Here is a 21,636-nt window from a genome sequence, read left to right as displayed (position 1 = left end):
AGAAATGGGTGTGGGAGCTCTTTCTCACCAGCCCTGCCTTGAAGGGTGAGGCTGCATGATGTCACCCCCTCACATCAATAGCGGCCTTATAATGGAAAACAATCTGCAGAGCTCCAATCTCGATGGGGCTGACTTCCTCCAACAAATGAGCCCCAGTCCACCGCCCACTGCAGGAGGACAGGACGTAACACTCTTGCGAGCTGATTTACATCTAAATAAATACCGGCCTAGACGAAACAATGTGCAGACCCAAAAGAGGAACCGGCGTCTCTCCTTTGGGCACGTCCAATTTATATTGCCCGATCCAGTCAAGCTGCAGGGCACGATAAGATGGGGATGGGGTGGGGGTGGGGGGTTGTCGAGTTGAAGCATTGTACAGTACTCACCCTGCTCTGCTTTGCTGCCACACTGACCACAAAGAAACTATAACAGAAGAATGAGGGGATGAAATGAGACTAAGGCACAAAGAAATGAAATAAGTGCGTGTGAATAAAATAAAAGAACTCTGACAGTCGAGCTTGGTATAAGTGGAAGTGTGTGATGTCGAATGGCAGTCAAAGAGGAATCCAAGGCACAGTGATAGAATATTAAAAATCTTTAAAACGCCACTACAAATGCAAACAGTGTATGTTGTTGCCAGGTTGATCAATGTAAGATGTACTGTCATGTTATTTTACCTTTATAAGGGTGAGGTTGTATATGTTTGCAGTTGTAGTTGTGTTTTAGGGTTTTGGCTGAGCTGATCTTTTATATTGAACACCTGGTCTCACTGCACCTTCATGAAGACTCTGTGAGTCTAAACACGTCGGTTTCTCCATGATATTCACCATCAGAGCACCTCGGATTCCTCGCTCACTGCTGTTCTAAATTAAAATTAAAAGTAAAAATTTTTCCTCTAATTTTTGATTGTTGTAAAATGTTGGATAATTTCTTACTGAAATAAAATCATTAATAACATACATGTACCTCAAAATTGTACTTAAATATAAGACTTTAGTTTTTGCATTTAGTTACTACCATTCTTTATGGGATTGATTGAACAAACAAATTACAGGTGAAAATGAAGCAACATTTACAGTATGTTACTTATTGGTTACAAACAAACTGAAGTTCATCGTTGTCTTTTTCACACTGTATGAAAACAGCCTCTGTGTGGGTGCTACGTCTCATCTTTGTGAACTTGCAATCTGCATCTGAACTTCTTCCTGAACCAATGTAAAACTTCCTGTGGGCTCTCTCCGTTCACTGTATCCTCTCTGGGGCCTCATTTGAGCGTCACCCATAAAAAGGCCTCAAAAAAATCTTATCAGCTCCTCGGCCGGGTCCTGAGGCACCCATAACGTGTTAATCCCATCCTTCCACGAACATGCGGGGCGCAGGGTCCTCGCAGTCACGACCAGTTACTGTCTGCAGGCGGCTGATGCAGGCCAGACTTCCCCAGGCTTAGCTCACCGCCAAACCTGGAGCCTCCTGAAGCCCCCAAACCTTCTCTTTCTGTCTGTCAGTGCACTTCATCCTGCTCTGTCCTTTTATGTCTCACTGTCTCCTCTTAATCTTATTCAATTCTGTTCTGTCTGTTTTTCTGCTCTTTTGTTTCATTAAGTCATAACTTATACCTCTAGTAGTTTTGTATGTGTTAACTTTTAAACCAATGATACCAATTTTTTGTCAGTTTTCTATAAATACTTTGAATAACAGGAATATGATGCAGGTTGATAACTATTTTTTAATCATATCAGGCTATCAATAGGATCATAATTTCTGTGCAACATTTTGATGATGATTATTGGTTTAAGATTTGTGGGAAATTTGGTGTTTTATGTCTCTTTGTGTTTATGCATTTAGAAAAATCCATTTGTGGAGGAAATAGACCAGAAACAAATGAATTGTTGCGCGAAGATATTAATATATTAATAAAATAATAATGATATTGTGTTTGCATGTTCTCCTAGTGCTTGCGTGGGTTTTCTCCAGGTACTCCGGCTTCCTCCCACAGTCCAAAGACATGCAGGTTAATTGGTGACTCTAAATTGCCCGTAGGTGTGACTGTGAATGGTTGTCTGTCCCTATGTGTCGACCCTGTGATTGGCTGGCGACCAGTCCAAGACGTACCCCGCCTCTCTCCTAAAGATGGGCCATAGTAGCCCAGAACCATTTGTTGTTATGGAAACTTTGGTCTTACCCTTATTTTAAAGGGAAAAAATCCAGTGGTCTATCCATAGCATAGTTTATCAGCCAGGGTCAAGGAGGGATTTGGGTCAGCAGCTTTGGGAATGCACTTAGCCAAGGTGGCTGCTGTGCCTCTGTTAGCGGGCTCAGGGTGTGGGTCAAGACGACCCGTATCCTCTCGCCCAGCAGTCTGGACGTTCAGCCGCCACTCGCCTTGTCCAGGAGACGCTCCTATATCCTCCCATGCGAGCTTGGATTTCAAAATAGCGGCGTGTGTCAAAGGGCACTCGATAACGCAGCGCAGACATGTATGTTGTGGGGTTGAGGTGTGCGAGGAGTTGATGGAGGATCCGTGGTGAAGACAGTAAGACATGATGTGATAGGACTGTGGGTATCAAGTTCCACATAAACTGACCAGGCAGGTTTTCACATTGTAGCATTAAGATATACTGTATATAGGCCTATTAATGCAGCTTCTCAAAGGACCGAAATATACTCAGGTCAAAGTTTCAGTAAAAGATATTGTCTAAAACATTCAGAGTTGCAGACATAAAGCTGCGCTAATGTACAATGCTTTAAATGTGTAGTCTGTAGCTTCTTTGTTTTTGTTACATGGTCTGCAGCTTTACTGTCTTGGTTCAATCTCGCTGCACGCAGCAGCGCTGATTCCTCTGATAAACCCACTGTACACTACCTGCTCCACACCAAACCACAGAGTTAGTGACTAGCTCGACAAAATAGCAAAGCAATGCAGTTAAAAAGCCAGAATTTTTCTTAGGGGTTGATGGAGACCAAAAATAGAGCTAGAATCTGAATACTGCACGTATATTCATCAGCTGGATCATCTGCTGGATGTGTAAATAGGTTTGCCATATTCAATTTAATAACAATTTGTTAATGTGTTGCCCCAAAGTGGCCTAAACATCAAGTAATGTAAGAGTTAACTATGGACACTATGGAGACTTTACCCTCCAAAGAATCACTTTATTTGAAAGTGAAAGCAAAAAGTCTCAACTTTTGACCTGACTTTGACTTGGGTATAATCTCAGAACAATAAAAATACATAACAAAGAGAGACACAGGCAGACTTTGAATGGCTGCACACCATGAATATTTAAGCATTCAAACGGCTCTTTGAGGTAAAAACAAAGTTATACAGCTTTAAAAGAAAATATCCAAATGTCAAGTCATGGTCAGCACACAGAAACCTGAAATGTGTTCATTTGACCTGTGAAGACTTTTAACTTGCCCCAAAAGAGTTAAAACAGCAGTGTATATATTGTATTCTGTATATCTAATTTATCCTCACCAAAATGTTTATTAGCTGTGATCATTGCAACAGACCGACCAAGAGAGCTGCTTAAAATACAGTAAAACAGTCCAGCCAAGTGCGGCACGTGGCTGCACATCTATGAAAATGGCTCCCAGTCAGGTTTGTTAGTAACTCTTCCAGGCAGGACCTTAAATATGTGAATCGACGTTGAACTCCACTCTGGTGAGGAGAAAACCCCTCCTCCTCCACTACGAGATCCAGCTCTCAAAGCCATTGTAATGGAAACTCTGCCATGGCCCTTATATTTTTAGGAAAAGCTATTATTGTTCTGTTCCCTGGTTGCTTGCGTGCCCCAGGATGTGTTCCCCCGAACAAGGTCAGAATTCCTGTTTTGTCATCATTATTCAACCAGAGAATAGGCGACTCACCCACAATGCTTTCTGTTCGCTGGGGTTCCTGGTACTTGTTTGTCTTCCATGGATACAAATAGACCTGAGATGGCATTCGGTCGAAGCCAAGTGAAGCTATTGTGCCAGAGAATAGTTTGAATTTAGTCTAACTCAGCTGGAAATTCCACTGAAGTCATTTGCTATAGATGGAGCAGGCTACCAGGAGATAAAGGACATTTCTTTTAAAGTAATTAATCATTGGAGTCTCTCAAATGACCCAATGACGCAATCATTTAACAAATATTAGTACCAACTTGAAGGTCTTTGCTTGATTTCTGAGAAAATACCACGTTTCTACTCACAAGAAAAAGAAAATAATAACCTAATCATACATCACGAATGCAACACAAACTTTTGAAACGTCACTACATTCCCCACGCAGTGAATTTCCATCAGTATACTTTGTTCCTTACAGTTGGTTTATAGTTAAAGTTACAGAGATGGTCCGACAGCTCCCCCCAATCCAGTGCCGAAGAGGTGCAGGAGGAGGCGGTTTGTGAAGCTATTTGACCATCTGACACTGTGGCCTTAAAGACATCCTAAAGAAATCCAAAAGAAATGTGTGTTATTTCTGCTATTTGTTATTAAACCCCACATGTCCTAAGTATTATTACAGTATGTACATATGTGTACACATATAGACACTTTAACTGAGGGTATGTTACCGTCTCATCCATCACTTTTTAGAGGATTTTTCAACGTCAAGGTTGTACAATATTTTGCGCCCATAGATAAAGTACAGAGATTAAAGGGACATTTCATCGGGGACTTCTTCTGCATTCCCCTCCTGATGAGATATAATATGTCCCCACAGAAGTTTTTTAAAAAACCTCTGGACTGGAGGATTTTGGGGCTGCCGGGACCATTGAGGCTTGATACGATGGGACAGCTGCTGCGGCTCCTGTCCCCCTGCTGAGAGGGAGCCTATTTTAACAAACCAGACCTATTGTCTTTTCCCAAGAATGACCAGAGAATGTGGCAACTTCTTGGGTCACACAGTCTTTACTTCTGTGTGTGTGTGTGTGTGTGTGCATTGGTGACTGGGGTGAGGGGTGGGATGTGGCTGGGTCCCTGTCATTCGCATCACTATGGGAGCTCATGCCATCAGAGCTAATTACCTGCCTGGAAGGTCCAATTAAGACGCCCTCTAATCTACAGAAGGCTTACAGTAGTGCAGAAAGTCTCCATACTTCCTACATTTCAAAGATATCCAGCACACTAAATTGTGCAACATACAGTAGTACAGTAACATACAGTATATATCAAACATGCACTCATTCACATCATTAGTAATCATTTTGTACTTTTTTTTTTTACAGAACCTTGTTTTATTGGATTGAATTCCTAACTGTACTTTATTGTGGTTTAAAATGAACAGGTCACTACTACTACACTTACACAATAACATGGGATGGTGACTTTTTTAAATCCAAATTTGACTAGCTTTAAGCAGCTGGTCACACTGTGTTCATTCATTATTGATGATGAGGATATTTTCTGCCATGACACCACACTGATGGGTCTGTAGGATCGCAACACTATCTGCTTGATTATATCAATAAATGTGTTCAAGAAGGCCACCAGAGTAAACACAATTACTTTTTAAATCACGTCTTTATTATTATCAAAGTCAACAGTATGAATCGAGTAGGATCACACTCTACATAACTGGTATATTTCCTCTGCTACGTGGCGGCTGAGTGGAATAAACTCCAGTGTACCATGGGACCAGACAGCTTCATTCTTATTCTCAGACCATAACTCTTAGTGAAAGCATTATGTGTTGTGAATGTGCAGTAATGCCTTAAGAATAAATCCATTGTGTTCTGGCCTTTCCTCTGGACTCCGCTGTAAGACCCAACACTTTGTTCAAGCTGCGCTGCCTTTATCTTTTTCTAACTGTGCGAGTGAAGCTGTCGCAGCCGGACTCCAGCAGTACTGTGAGATAATTACGATAAGACGCGGTTTGTGGGAGTTGTTCTATGAACAAACATGGCCACCAAGGCCAGAGGAAGGGAGGAACAATGGAGGTGAATTACAGCAGACTGGAGGTGTTAGCGGTCTGTCAGCACGGTAACAGCGATAGTTGATGGTTTACCGCAAATGAGCTCTCTGTTGAACTCTGAACTAAACTCCTCTGTACGTTCACATGTTGAATGATGACCTGAGTCCTATTTTCTGTATTTTGACTTCAAAACGACTGGTACGTGCAAAAAGTTTCAGGAATGGCTCAGTATATCGCCTCAGCACATATCACAGCCACTGTAGCCCTGAATGGCTGTAATATGTGTTCTGTAAGATAAAATTACTGTTTTTGTCAATGGAGTCTGGTCGCTTTGAATCGAGCAATATAATCGTTCTGTCTGGTTAAACAAAAAGGATCTTACAGGTCTGTCTCCACAGGGATCCTTTCTGTAATGCTGTCAGGCAACTGGAATAACAATCTGAGCCTGTCAATGGTAAAAACAAGCACTTTAAGTGGACGTACTACAGAGGATAGCACTACAGCCACTGTGTAGCATCATCGTTGTCATTATCATTATTCACAAACGTTATTTAGGTCTCTCTTGAATGTTTATTATCCAAGTTTAATTCAAGCTGTAATGGATCATATGTTTGACATCTTGGGAGAATGTAGGTGTTATTAATTATAACGTGTTATCCCCTAAATTTAGTTGTGTTCTGTGTCTGCGTTTATAGATCCAAAAAATAGATAATAATAATAATAATCATGCTGGTTTAAAACACTGATACATTTTACTCTTCATCATAATCATGATTCTGTATAAAATGGACAATAAGCATAGAAATGATCATAGTTTTTATAGATTTATAAACAGAAAATAGTGCATATGCTATTTATTTCCCCCTTTTCTTCCTTGGATAAAGCACCACTGTGGCTCTCATGTTTTGGCTTTAATGCAACAGAAACCTTAAAGAACTTTTCCATCTTCCAAAGCCAGTGCTACCACCTTAAATCTCCCTCCCCCGCTGATGTCAGTGGAGGACGCTGATGAGGTTACTGAGGTGAAATACTGCTCTTGGTTCCGTGGATAAACACATTTGAACCCGGTTGCTCGAAGCCGAATGTTCCACATTACAGAATTAGACATTTGCAGTGTTGCCATCTAACTGAATCTAAATCCCAATAAAAATGTTCCATTTGTCGCTGCGAGAGGGGTTTCATTGTACCTCTCATGTGTGATGATGCGTTTAATGTCAAGTAGAAACGATCTTGGAAACTTGGATGATTAAATACCAAGCGAAATATCACCAGTGTATATTTGACAAGCATTTTTTAGCACGTGCTTGGTCTCATTTCACGGTTGTTAAGGTTTCTGCTTTACTTTGTGAATTTGTGTTTTGATCCTTCTATTCAGGATCGAGGAGAGTAGACGCAGCTTTTGTAATTGTTTAACTTCATGCAGCGACAACGGGATTTTACAGGTTTCAGATTTCTGTAAAAAGATAAAGATTTGTCGTTTCGATAACAGTAGAAAGTAGACCTCTTTGGTCCAGACTGAAATATCTCACTGACAATTGGATGGATTGCTGTTACATTTGGTACAAATATTCACGGCCCCCAGAGAATAAATCCTGCAGATTTTTGGTGATCCCCTGACTTTTCCTCTAGTGCCATCACGAGTTTGACATTTGTGGTTTTGAGTGAAATGTCTTGAGAACTATTGGATAGATTGCTGCAAAACATGGTAGCCTACAGACATTCACACGTGCCACCACATAACAAAGACACAACTCATGGATTTGGTCATTTTACTTTCAAGTCCCCTTCCGGTCACATCATCTATAACAAGTGTTTTCTAAGTCAATGCTGAAATTACAGTGACAACAGAAGCAGGCGAGATCATAAGCGATGCTTGTGCTCATGTTTATTCAAGATGAATCCTGTTGTCTGCAGCTACAAAAGCACTTAAATAGTGCAAAACCAATGCTGATTAAATCATGTTTTCATTTATCCATTTTTCAGGCCGATAAGTGCGTTAGGATTGAGCTTTTCGTTACCAAACCAATAACAAAGTGTTTTTAAAATTGGTTAAGACAATCACTCAATCACACACTACCGAGCTAATTTCCAAAGAAACAAGTTATACAAATTCAACCCCAAACAGAAGATGAGACAGAAAATCATTTTGAATTTGCTAAATCACAGTATGAAAATGTAACACCTATTTATTTGTTGCATTATGAGCTAATGAATGATTCAGTTTCACATGTGAGAATAATGAAAAACTCCTTCAATGGATCAATTGGAATGAAATTGAGTTGACCCCCAGGCTGAGGTCAGGAGACCCAAATGCTGCTTCAGCCAGACTTAACCCCTGCCGGTCCACCCCGCGTCCTCTATCTGCTTTGACAGCAGCCGTTGTTTCTGGGGGAGGGACGGAGGAACTCGTGTCCCCTGATGGCTCACTCAAGGGTGACGGTTTGGAAAGTCCACTTTGACCTTTTGACGTCGAGGCTTCAGGAGTGGACAGTCGTTTGCCCTCCCAACCCCCCACCCTCTCAGAGGCTTGTCTCTGGCTGTTTGACCTTTCGAATGACCTCTGGACACTGTCCATGCCAGTCATGTCTTGGCTGTTGGCTTTGAACAGCAGCAGGATCTGCAGCTACATACAAACATCAGGTTTATCGCGGTTCAACAAAAGACAGAGAGCCTACACAGATGGAGTTTTCTTTGCATGATGCAGAGGTGCTGCTGCTCTCTGGGGGGGTCATTTATACCTGAGCGTAGGTTGAAGGATTGCAAGGCTGTCTATGAGAATTTGAATGCAGGAAACTGTTTTAAAAACCCCACTGAAAATGAAAAATACATGGTGGTGAACCTAAAACCAAGTCTAATTTTCTCTGTTTACATTTCATAGATGTAAATGTTGTACTGCACAAATGTAATTGCCTAATTACTCCGAATTGCAAAAACTTTAAAATCTATATTCTGCACACAATCTATGACAAATGAGCGGTTCCCAAACTTAAGGTCAAAACTAATCTGAGATGATCAAACAAATGAGAAAAACTTCTATGTTTTTATTCTCAATTTTTTTTAACATTTCTCAAACATTTCTTTAAAAAAATGCTGAATAAATTCAGGCCTCTAAAAAAATCTTCACACTAAGGCCATTTTCTGTGCATAGGGGGCGTTAGTAGACGTTCTTGCTGTTTTAAGAGGTCAGAATCCAAAAAGGTTTGGAAACCACTGCCTTTGAATGCACCGCTAAACTCAAATGGATCAAATTCATTTTCCAGGAAAAACAAAAAAAGAGTCCTTAAGAGCTCTGCCTTCCATTTTAAGTTAAACGTAAAAGTGTGATGGGAACTTATGAGATGGTTTCACAGGCCCATAGTGCCCTCTAAAGCCTGACCACAGCACAGCAAGAACAGCAGCAGGCACAGAGGGTGCAATTTCATGTCTAATTTAAAGGTGATGCTTTAAACGGCAGTGCGAAAGAGAACGAAATGCAACTTTGATCAGGTTAACGCTGAATGAGATCATGTAAATAGCACAATATCTGTGTTCCTGTCGCAGCCGATAAGTGTTTTCCTGGTCTCATCCAGGGCACCGGATTTGGGGTGAGGAACAGACTCTTTCTAAATAATTCAATGTCCAAGGGAATAGTGTCGGAGAGAAGCAGAAGACTGGTTACATATAGAAGAGGAAAGAAAGGCGAAGGGATGGTTGAGAGAACGACTGCAGACACCAACAGACGTTCATGTTTGACATCTCAGCTGTTCTCACATATCTTGCCAAACACAAAGACACAAAACTGAGCGCTAAAAATATAAAGGCATGTTTCAGAAAGCAGCAGTTGTTTTCTCTTGCACTTGGGTTGCTGATTATAATTTCTGAACTCAAAATGTCACTGCATCATTTTAACCTTTCTGAAAAGTAGGCAGAATTAAAACCTTTTAAGTTAGTGGAGGGAATATCTGTCTGAAAGCCCACTGGTCAAATAACTAATCTCAACACTATCTGCATTTCAATTCTAGATTCCACAGATTCATCTTTATTATTGGTAACATTATTAAAAGCAGTTCGACCTACACGTTGCAGGCGAGCAGATTCAGTAGACATTAATCATCATACGCTAGAGGACAAAGCATCCTGTAATAGAAAGCATGTTCAAGCGAACAACGGCTCAAAGAAAAGAAGCATAAACAAAATCTTTTTACTGGAAAAAAATGAGTTAAGATAGAATTTGTACATGTTTTGCTTTCTAATAGAAGCACAAAGCTTTTTTTCCCCAAAATTAGAGGTCAGAGGAACTATGGTAATAGCTTTATAGCGACTATAATGAAAAATAGATTTACATTATGTTCAGTAAAACACAAAGCTACAACAGAATGTGACAGATATACAACCTTTTTTTTGTTTCAGTTAAAGGCTCCATCTAAAATATGAATCAGGGCCCCGTCACACAAACTAAAGTGTCCCATTGTGCAAAACACCATGCTGTCAGGTCAGTCCATGCTCACCATCTGGAGGCGACTCAGGAAACTGCACAGAAGTCACTGCAGTCTGCACCCCACACCGACGAAAGACAGCGCTGTTCAATCCTTAAAATGGTTCACATGATCCCTGAGAAAATATAAATTGAACCAAGTGTTCCAGCAAATATTGGTGACTTCTGGCCAATTTCCTGTATTATAGCAAACTGAATATCTATGTTGTGTTTGTCTATGCACTGTGTTGCACTGAAGTATTTCTAACATGAAATATTTTTTGCAAAATGCAAATTCCTAATAAGTGAAGTTACATTATGAGGACACAAAATACCTGTACACTATATTTATTTTATTTTCAGAGAAAAAAAGGGGGGGGGCAGTTTACAGATTTTAAAGTTTCATTTTTCAACATCTGCATTGTACAAAAGCATTTGCTTACACAGTAAAATCTAAATTCCTGGTCTCAGAGTACACTTTCATGAATCTTGTTCACAATCTTCGTCAGCAGGTTCTTGGACGGGCTGAACGATGCCACGATCTCTTCAATCTGTTGGATCCTGTAAACACATGTGAAAGCTTTTGTTTGTAAGGCTTCTGACTTTTTCTGGCCACTAGTGGTCAAAAAAATGACTAATGCGGCATAAATATCATTGTGCTACGTCAGCACCTTGTAGGTTAAGTGCTTTGAAAGTTGTGTTTCCCTCCACCCAAAAGTCAAGAAATCACGACCTCGCTTATCTGAAATATTCTTATTGGAGTCAAACTTACGTTGTGCTTCCGATCATGTTTCTGAAGCTGTGCACTTGAAGGACACAGACGTGGTTGGTCAAACTGACTGAGAAGACCACCTCAAACTTGGAGACTTTCTTGAGACTGCTGAAGACAATGTGCACTCTAGAGGAGGAAAAAATAAATGATATAATGTAGCTTAGAATCACACCATAAAAATGTATGTTCTGTAACTGATTTTTCAGTAACGGAGTAAATATTTAAAGTGGTTAAGTCAATGTGCCTTGAGGGCCTGTGGTTCTGCTTATATTGCAGAATATGAGGGCATTTGTTCGATTGTACTTGGAACTATGCTCATTCAGCTTCGTCATGTTAGGGAAAAGGGGCACCTTACCAGGGTGCTTCAAATAAATATGTGAATGATAATGTAACATTTCATCCTTAGTAAAGGTTGATTTCCTTATACAGTTGCCTTAAAATAAAAATGTTGCTCTAGCTATCTTTTGGTAGTTCTTACCGAGTGTCCACACAGCTGATGTTCAGAATATCGAGCCTTAGACCCCCCCACATTTTCAGCAGACGCAACTCCTCTCCGAGCAGACGGCAGCGACTCACCACCAGGCCCACGTCATGGAGCAGCTACATACAACGGGAGACAACATACGTCAGTTTGAGGTCTCAGCGTAACTGTAAAAAAAAAAAATGTTTCCACCACGGCAAAAACACTGATTGTAGACTGAATACTAAGATATTAAATATCAGCTATCTGCATCCTCAGATAGTAAATACAGTATCTGGACTGGGTCCGTCGACTTAAAGGGGAACTTTGCTGATCTTCAACCAGCTTTGTCACACTACAGTGTGGGTAGTAAATGCAAATGAACAATGTCTTATAACTTTCCTCCATGTCGCCTGCAACCTGAGCTCGTTCAATTGGATCGCTGACTGAACATTAAAATAACTCATGATTTTACCACTAAACACTGGAAATAAAACATTGTTCATTTGCATATACCATCCACCTTGCAATAATACAAAGGCGGCTGAAACACTGATATACTTAAATGTGTAAGTACAACATGCAGCTACATCGTCCATCTCTCAATCAACAAGACAAACCTCCATTCACACCTACCTGTGGGACGTGTCTACTCGTTGGATACCTCTCCACCAAGGCAGCTTCTCCCTCGACGTACTGAGAGAGCAGTTTGTGAACAAGGCAGGCATGGCCCTGAGACTTCTCGTCTAGTTAGAAAACAAAATGCACGGCAGCTGTTTAGACGAATTATCAGTAACAAGAATGTCAAATGCCAGTGGATATTAAATGTACATTGTGAAGCTACTGATAAACCACCAAAGATGTATGTAATATTCATTTGACGTGGAAGGTAGTCAGACAGGTGAGCAGATGAGAAACAAGATTAGAAAGCACATCAAGTCAAACACGCAACATTTATTACAGAATCTGACAATCTACTGTGTAGTGAATGACTCATGATAAACTACTTTTTGTATGGTTCTTTTCTCACCATCAAGTTGAAGTGTGAATGTGATGTGTGATATTTTCCTTTCAGACTGATTATCAGCATCATTTCCTTCAGAAACAATAAAAAAAAAAGAAAACACAGGTTTTTGAAAAAACATTGACAGCAAACACAAATAAATTCTAGTAAAAACAGCAGGTCTACAGGTAAAGAACAGTTCACTGCTTATTCACTCTTTGGTATGTGTTGACTGATAAAATCTTACCATTGGGGTTTTCATACACCAGCTGTAGGTGGAAGGTTTCATGGAGAAAAGTGTAGACCGTGCAGTTGTCGCTCTTCCCTCCAAACTTCCATTCATTCACCCTGCGGTAAGAAAAGCACACAAAAAGGTTTTACTTTAATATCTTTGTGTACAAATATTGCCAAGACTATTGACAAAAAGAAGCTAATGTCGCTTATTTGACATTTACAGGAGTGGAACGGGGAAAACACAGACTTTATCAGAGATCCTCCATGTTTGGACGTATGCCTTAACATTTGAAAACTTGTTAAAAATCAGACACTGACGTATGCAGCATGGTGACGTGGCTCTCAAGGTTCCTGGTCTCGGTCTGCAGCCTCTTCACTTTATTTGAATTCTGCTTCTTCTGCATCTCCAGTTCAGATATTTGTCTGTGGCAGCAACAAAGAAAACAATAAGAGACATTTCTGTATTTAAAGTACCGAAACATGGAAGAGCTACTCGTCAACACTCACCGCTCATTATCCACCAAGGCGTCGGTGACTCTCTGCATTTCTGTAAAAATAAAATTCGATAACTTAATTCAATTCAAGCACATAAAAAAAATAATAAAATAATCCTTTGTATTATAAATTACCTTCCTGACGTGACTTAAGACTCGGTGTGTCTTCAAAGCCTTTTTCTTCAACTGCAGCAAGTTCTACAGGAGCAGAAAAGCAAAGCAGGTCACACCAACACCCCCCTGTTTCATGAGTCATTCATTCACAGAAAGCAGCAGCATTACCTGTTTCTAATTCACGAATGCAGTCATCCAAACTTTTTATCATCTCATCTGCCTCTTCAATCTTTCCCTTCAACATCTGTTGCTCCTCCTGAAAAGATGGAAAATATGAATTACCTTCGATGCCCTCAAAAGATCCACAAAGTTGTAAACCAGTGTTTCCCTGTGAAGGCTCTTACCCGATTAGCCAGCACAAGATTTGAGTACAAGACCTCCTTCATTTCATGTGACTGCACTTTGGCCATCTTTCTAAACAAGTTATTCCTCTCTTTTAGTTTGGCACCAAAAGATTTGAGCTGTGAACATCAAACAAGCACAGGGGGGTTAGGAGTAAGATTATATGGTACTTTTCCAGTTTCTACATCATAAAAAGCTAATCCATTTTAACAAAATGACAATTAAACTCAATATCAGTCAGAAACTTCATAGTAAGAAAGAGAGAAACAAATTGCAATTTGGAAAATAAACTGGAATTATCTTTTAATACCTCTTTCTCTGAAGAATTTGTCATCTCTTCCCACAAAGGCCTATTAACAGTCTTCAGTGGTCGGTCTAAGTCCTGCATTCGCTCCTTCAGCCTGGGAAGAGAACAAAACAGGCCTGTTGTTGAGGGTCAGAGACAACATCTGAATTTTAGAGACTTACTTTGAACCTCTTAAAACAGTATCTATCTGTGCCACTTGCAATTTTATCAAGAAGTCAAACAAGATGGGAGTTCTCTCGGGTCTTAAGGGCATTCAGACTTAAAGGGGGCAGTGCCAACTTATAAGACGTGAAAAACTCTGACAGAGGAGGAACCGCTAGGATGGAGGGTTACACAGGCCACACAGCTGTGTGGATACTCTTATTCTTAGTGTGTTATATAGTCTTAAGCGTACATACCCCTCCACCTTTTCTGTCAGGTTCAGGACGTCTGTCTCATACACCGTTTGTTTAGGGCGGTTGATATGTCTGTCTTTCAATAAATCCATTGGTGTGCGATCTGTGTCTGACAAAAGCTGCAAAAACAAAATAAAAAGTCACTACATTTGTCTGTTGGTTTTTTGTATATGTGTTATGTTAATGGAGATCAACTTACTCTCCCAGGAAGGACACTTTGCCGAGGATTATGGATGACAAAGTCTATGTTGAAGACTTTCAAGAACTCCAACACTGTAATGGTGCCATCGTCAAGTTTCTGTAATCAAAACATTGAAGGCAATTAATTACATGCAAAAATATGTATATTTCAAAGATCTAGACATAACGTGTCAACGACATACCCTCTGTACATCACTGGCGTAGTCTTCAAGCTGGGATTCAAACATGCTTTGCTTGAAAGCTGAAAAAAATAAAAATAATAACTGATTGTCCAGAATCTAGGGGAGCACAATTGTGTCAAGGTGGGGATCTTCATTGTACCGAGTTACACTTTGTGAATCTATAACAACTTACTTGATTCAAATGTCGCTTCACACCTGCTGCTGGCTGTGTGACTGTTGTTGAAGTAGTCTGTGGTCTGTGTAGTCATGCCAGGAGCTGTAGTGCTGTTACCGTCACACTCTTCGATATGAGGTTGTAAACCCTGGCAACAAATGAAACAAAGATGAAAAGAAGAAGAGCCTCTTAAAAACACACACACACACGCACACACAAGGAATTGTATTATATGGTAAATTGTTAAATCAAAGTCAGTATGCAAATAAGGGAAGAGAGGTGAATTATCTATATATTCAGCATGCGACAAGAGTAGTGTCATAGTCACCAATCTGCTACTCCGAGTTTCATTTTTGAACACAAATGTTGTTCTCATTCCCAAACTAGTTCAAATCACATCTACTCCACTGTCATTTTCCAAGTGCAGCTAAGTTGCAGTTGCCAATCAAACTCAACAGAGGTTTCATTTAACATCCAGGTTCCAGGAACTGGCTAGATTATGTGCTTTGGGTCACTGGAAGGCTTTTAATGTTAAACAGTAGCAGAGGAAATACTGAGTTTCAAACTTAACCACAATAAAAAAAAAAAAAGGTAAAATGGAAACTAATGGCAAAGGAATAGAACATAATTAGTGGATAATAACTGAATTCCTGCTGGAGAGGAATATTGTGAGTTGTTTTTGTATCAATGCATTCGGGGTTGTGGAATTGTACATAGTCCTGAAATGATCAGGACAGCGGGTAAACATGGGGACACTTCTAAACACCTTACTAAAACATGATGAAATAAACTACTAATTAAAATTGGAAGATTAGAATTTGAGGCTAGTATCATTTTAACAAGGTTTTCTCTGCAGTTAATAAAAAAGGTAAATGAAGACAGCAGACATCCTTAAAGAATTCGCAATACTCTAATTTCACCTACCATTTCAAAGTCAGTGGCCATCTCACTGGATGCTTTCATTCTCTTCTCATCCTCCATAATATTTTCATCTACGGGTAAAGGTCTCTTCTTTCCATGGCAAGCACTAACAGAGTCCTGTTCAAGTGCACCATCCTCTTCAGACTCATGCATGTCGCACTCCTGAGGACAACTAACTTTTTCAGTGACTTTCTGCAGACTTCTTGTGTCCAGCATTTCTGACATGTCCTCACAGCTACCGAGCTCTTCATCATAAATATCGCTCACATCACCGTCAAAGTTCTTCAGTTGAGTTGTAACATTAACAGTGATCGTCCTTGTGCATTCCCCCACAGAAGTCGCCTTCTTGGGATCATCGGATTTGCGTCTTTGGGGGAGTTTCGGCTTAAAGCCTCCCACCGACAGTCTTGACATTAGTTGTTTGGTCTTCAAGTTGAAGGGAGTTGTAGCAGTAGAGGGTTGTTCTCCTTGCATAAGATTTTCAGGTTGTGCATTTTCTTCGGTGTTTACTAAACCCGTTTCGGGTTCAGACTCCATTACGGGTGGGGATTCGGTCTTGTCTTTTGAGTTTTTGTCCATGGCGTGTTCCAGCTGAGGCAAAGGGGCTGTGCAGCTGTCCAACGCAATGGTATCAGGAGCTGTATTTATCATGTGGCTCAAACGCCTTACTTTTGAATGAAGATCAGCTAATCTCATTTGTCTAGAATTTTGTGAAGGCGCTGCATCAACATCATGGTCAACAGCAGCAGGTGGACTTCCCATCTGAGATAAAGAACATGTTTGATTTGTTGGTTTGGGTTCATTCCTGGCTTCAGTTTCATTTGAGTCAAGAGAATCTGGATGGCCTGTGATTTGCACACCTTCAACATTGGATGATCCCAGTGTTTCACTGCTCGGTTGTGAAGCTACCTTTGTTTTCTTCAAATGGTCACAACTGGGGTACATGTCTTGAGCAGCAGAAACGCATTGAGGTGGCTCCTCTGTACATCTTTGTCCCAAAATGCGGCCTGTTTGAGCTTCAGTCATGTCCATGCTAACATCGTCCTCTGGACAGCCTGTCAAGGTTTTATTTACTGCTTTCTCCATTGCAGCCGATACAAAATCTTGACCTTCATTTTCAATATCCACATCAGGCTTCTGCATTTTAAGTTGGTCCAGGAGGCCATTTGTGTCTACGGTTTCTTGAGGGGATGCTGTTGCAGGAGCCACTGCTTTGGTGACCACAGGATTAGACCAGGTGCCACTCGTCCTAAACAGAGTGTTTTTTAATCCTGAATCTAAAATGTGTGCTGATGATGATCGGTTTATACGTGTACGACGTGTCCCACTTTCTCTCTTCTTCACAGAAAAAGGAAAATCCATGTTTTCATGGGTGGATAAAATGTTAGAATCTTGGTGTGGAAGAACTGAACCTGACACTGAATTACTGACAATATTTACAGTGGGGCACTGAGTCATATCCATGGCTGCAGTACTTGCAGTGAACTCCATTGTTTTCTCTCCAGAAGTAGGTAGAAGGACCAGATTTTGGTGTGACTGCGGTTCAAAATCAGTGGCAATGTTGACAGTGTGACTACGTGTCACATCCATGGCTGCCTCATTAGCAGTGAACCTCATCGTTTTCTCTCCACAAGTAGATAAACGGTCCAGATTTTGGTGTGACTGCGGTTCAAAACCAGTGGCAATCTTTACAGTGTGGCTTCTTGTCACATCCATGGCTGCATCAGTTGCAGTGAACCTCACGGTCTTTTCTCCACAAGCAGGTAGAAAGTCTAGATTTTGGTGTGACTGCGGTTCAAAACCAGTGGCAATGTTTACAGTGTGGCTTCTTGTCACATCCATGGCTGCATCAGTTGCAGTGAACCTCACTGTCTTTTCTCCACAAGCAGGTAGAAAGTCTAGATTTTGGTGTGACTGCGGTTCAAAATCAGTGGCAATGTTTACAGTGTGACTTCGTGTCACATCCATGCCTGCATCATTTGCAGTGAACCTCACGGTCTTCTCTCTGTAGTTGTCATCAGCATCAAACTTGACCTGAGGGAGACAATAGTCATATAAAGAAAATATACATGACACTAAATTAGCATTAGATTGTTTCATGATTGTAATTCTTTACAGTTTTAAAAGAGCAACTTGCAACTTATACTTAACCTTGTCTGAAAATTACAATTTAACTTAATATGTTTTACAAGACACAAGAGCAGTAATATAGTGGAGAAAGTGGCCAGTTTACGCAAAGCTCCTATAAACGCTCTTTTTTTCGGTAGATGGTGGTGGTGAGTCTGAAAGGTTGTGTTACAGCGAGTTGGTGTATATCATCATGATAAATTATTGTGTTTGCAGGTTGCACAAACTAACATGTCAGGACATGGAGTCCACGGTTTTCCCAGCAGGAAACGGAGAGCTGCTAGCTTTTACATCTGGGTGCGTTTTGTGCAGGTGAAGACACAGGACTTCGCTGCTTCATCCATTAAAATAACGTGGTCATATGTGGTGCTTATTTTAGACAGGAGGACTATCTACCCGGTGATATGATAGAGTTTAAGATAGGATTTCAAAGCCAAGATCATCTAAGACTGGAAGCTGCTGTACAAGCTGATAGTAGCAAGTTTTAGTAGTCCTGGCCGGTAGTAGTTAAAGATAAATCTAAAAAGAGGTTTAAGCTCACCGAACGTCTCTGAACCTTCGTCTTTAAAGAAGCAGTCAGTGAGGTTTCCATACCTGCATGTGAAGGTGAAAAAAAACACATGAAATACAAAGGGACATCCCAAAGACACAAAATGTTTTTGAAGCCATATATAATTATTCATACAGCAATTTTATAAAACTTTATATTTTTGGTTCTCTTTATACTCATTCTCTTTATTGTCCCAAAAGTCTCATTTCAGAATTTTTGGGTCTACAGTCAAATCAAAGAAAATGGGAAGGTGTGGTGTTTCCATACCTTCGTGGTTACATGCTCCTTTTGCGTCACTGTGCTGCTGTCGTGGAGTTTTCTCTGCTTTCTTCATATGACCACTTTGGGGGTTTGTGTCTTGTGTGAGACACCGAAGAGGATCGTCTATAGTGGTGATTCCTAAGATGCGGCCTGTTTGAGCTTCAGTCATGTCCATGCTTACATCATTCTCTGGACAGATTGTACCTCCGTTAGACGAGTCTTCCATGTTAAAGGGCTGTGTGGCTGAAGGCGTCATTCTTGTGATCACGGGATTAACGCTAGGGCCACTTGGTTTTAAGATGCTTGTATGAAATCCTGGATCCAAACTATGTGCTGATGAAGCTCTGTTTCTAGGCAGGCCACATGTCTCACCTTGTTGTTTCTTCACAGGAAGAACTGAATCTGATATGAATTTGCTGGCAATATTCACAGTGAGGCACTGGGTCATATCCATGGCTGCATCATTTGCTGTGAACCTCATGGTTTTCTCTCCACATGCGGGTAACAAGCCCAAAATCTGGTGCGACTGCGATTCAAAATCAGTAGTAATGTGTACAGTGTGACTTCTTGTCACATCCATACAGGCATCATCTACAGAAAACCTCACTGTTTTCTCTCTGCAGTCATCTTCAGTGTCAAATTTGACCTGTGGAGGGCAAAAAAATTATTTCATGTGTACAGTCATAACAAAAATAACATCAATTTTGACTTAGCATTCTCAATTAGCATTACTAATGAATTATCTGAATTATTCAAACAGTTTGCTATATTGGAGCCACCATAAAAAAGTGGCAAACATTTTCTAAAAGAAATAAATAAATGCACTCACAAACCCTTTAAGGGCTCATTCTAAGCTAACAAACACACGATTCTTAGTTTCAGGAGATTATACACTACTGAAAAGTAGCTATAAAGCAGCTATATATTAGCAATACATTTCTGCCAACAGATCCCCCTAAATCCTACACACTACACCTACCACTACTTCCTTCTCAAAGCTTTTAAGCTCACCTCATGTCTTTGCACCTTTGTCTTCAAAGATGGCTTCAATGAGGTTTCCATACCTAAGGGAAATAAATCAAAAATGACCTAAATATTAGAAAATATAGATTATAGATAATCATTCACATTATCAAATGTTGCATATTTGATTCCAATTGTCATTATTGTGCCAAGGGGTTTAATTTGGATTACACACTAGATCATCTGGTCAAAATCTGAAAAAAGGCCTCCATACCTGTGCAGTTAGATGATCCCCGTGCTTCACTGAACTTCTGTCCTGAAGTCACCTCTACACTCCTCAGACTTTCACCGTTGGAGTGTGTGGGAAAAAGAAACTGAAAAGGATCATCTGAGCTAGTGAGTCCTATAATGCAGCCTGTCTGAGCTTCAGTCATATCCATGTGCACATCATCTTCAGGACAGATTGTATCTCCATTAAATGATTCTCCAAAGCTCCTGGTTGCATTTAGTGACTGATTTTCTTTGCCAACATCAGTTTTAAGCTGGGACAGGGAGCAATTAGTGTCGACAGTTTCCTTAGAGGATGCTGCAGAAGGAGGTGCTATTCTGGCAATCACAGGATTACCATTGGGGGCACTTGTTTTAAAGAGACCTGCAAGGAAGTTTTCAAATCCCAGATCCAAACCATTAGCTGACGAGCCTGGCGGACCACAAGTCTCATGTTTTCTCTCCTCCAGAGATGTAGCATTGTCCATTTTTCCACAAGTGCGGAAAATGTCCACATTTTGGTTGGGAGGAGCTAAAGAACCACTGTCGATCTTCACCGTGTGACTCTGAGTCATGTCCATGAACTCATCACCTGTAGTGAACATTATCGTTTTCTCTCTGCATTCCTCTTTTGTATCAAGGTTGACCTGGAGGACAGACAGCAAGTTATCGCAAATTGTACTTTCACATATGATCTTCTATAGGCACATTTTGTAACCTATAGCAATACATGTAAACAGCAACTGAAATACACTTAAACTAACCATTTTTAAAAACCTGACATACAAGTGTCCTTGAATGCAGTCATTCCTTTCAGTTACTGAGGGATGGTTTTTGGACTTAAATCATGAGAGGAAATTCATTCTAAACCAATTCTCACCTTGCGTCTTTGATGAGATGCATTTACAGAAGGATTCTTCAATGCCGGCACATCTAAATTTGGAAATTGAAATGTAGTAAGATGCAAATTAAACTGTACTCAATCCTATATTGTTAATTAATACCAGCATCCCCAAAACACAGGAGATGCCATTCATTAAAATAAAGCACAAAATATATTACTGTTGTAACATTTAGGCTTTTAACAAATAAGAAAATTCAATACCTTTAGGGTCCAGTGGTGGCAGTGTTTTACTGTTCTGCCATTGTTTGGTCTTTTCTGCCTTCTGAGACACTCTGCTGTCAAGGTGGGAGTACATTTCTTGCGTGGGAAAGAGACACTGAAAGGGATCATCATCATCATCATCAGTGACTGTCCGAATGCGGCCTGTCTGAACTTCAGTCATATCCATGCTTGCATCATCTGCTGGATATAGTGCACCTCCATGAGATGATTCACCAGTCTTCCCGGATGCATTTTGTGAAGTTGGTGCCTGATTTTCTTTATCCACATCAGCCATTTTTGTTTTGATCTGGGCCAGAGGGCAGTATGTTTCTTCAGAGGATGCTCCAGCAGGAGGCGTCACAGGGTTGATGCTGAACCCATTTTGTTTAGAGAGACTTGCAAGGAAGCTTTGAAATCCGGGATCAAAAGAAGGCG

General features: G+C 40.5%; 1 protein-coding gene and 1 long non-coding RNA gene across 2 annotated transcripts; both read right to left on the bottom strand.

Annotated features, from left to right (window-relative positions):
* Positions 1 to 10,681: 10,681 nt before the first annotated feature.
* On the bottom strand, positions 10,682 to 20,559 carry LOC139217448 (outer kinetochore KNL1 complex subunit KNL1-like). Its single transcript, XM_070848745.1, has 21 exons — positions 20,104 to 20,559; positions 19,878 to 19,930; positions 18,873 to 19,512; positions 18,597 to 18,649; positions 15,932 to 17,962; positions 15,026 to 15,155; positions 14,854 to 14,912; positions 14,670 to 14,768; positions 14,474 to 14,589; positions 14,079 to 14,169; positions 13,771 to 13,887; positions 13,595 to 13,682; positions 13,448 to 13,510; positions 13,326 to 13,365; positions 13,137 to 13,241; positions 12,832 to 12,932; positions 12,612 to 12,677; positions 12,218 to 12,327; positions 11,600 to 11,721; positions 11,122 to 11,247; positions 10,682 to 10,910 (listed from the first exon to the last, which is right to left on the bottom strand). Exons 1-21 carry the CDS (start codon positions 20,267 to 20,269, stop codon positions 10,817 to 10,819), a joined length of 4,470 nt encoding a protein of 1,489 aa, XP_070704846.1. The 5' UTR covers positions 20,270 to 20,559; the 3' UTR covers positions 10,682 to 10,816.
* Positions 20,560 to 20,671: 112 nt separating this feature from the next.
* LOC139217512 (uncharacterized) lies at positions 20,672 to 21,292 on the bottom strand. Its single transcript, XR_011585627.1, has 3 exons — positions 21,202 to 21,292; positions 20,977 to 21,029; positions 20,672 to 20,743 (listed from the first exon to the last, which is right to left on the bottom strand). It is a non-coding gene; the product is annotated as an uncharacterized lncRNA (long non-coding RNA).
* Between the last annotated feature and the right edge of the window lie 344 nt (positions 21,293 to 21,636).

This window comes from Pempheris klunzingeri, chromosome 18 (assembly GCF_042242105.1).
Source record: "Pempheris klunzingeri isolate RE-2024b chromosome 18, fPemKlu1.hap1, whole genome shotgun sequence".
In the NCBI taxonomy this organism is placed as follows: domain Eukaryota; kingdom Metazoa; phylum Chordata; class Actinopteri; order Acropomatiformes; family Pempheridae; genus Pempheris; species Pempheris klunzingeri.
The sequence above is the reverse complement of the archived record's forward strand: the minus strand, read 5'-3'. Positions and strand labels throughout refer to the sequence as shown.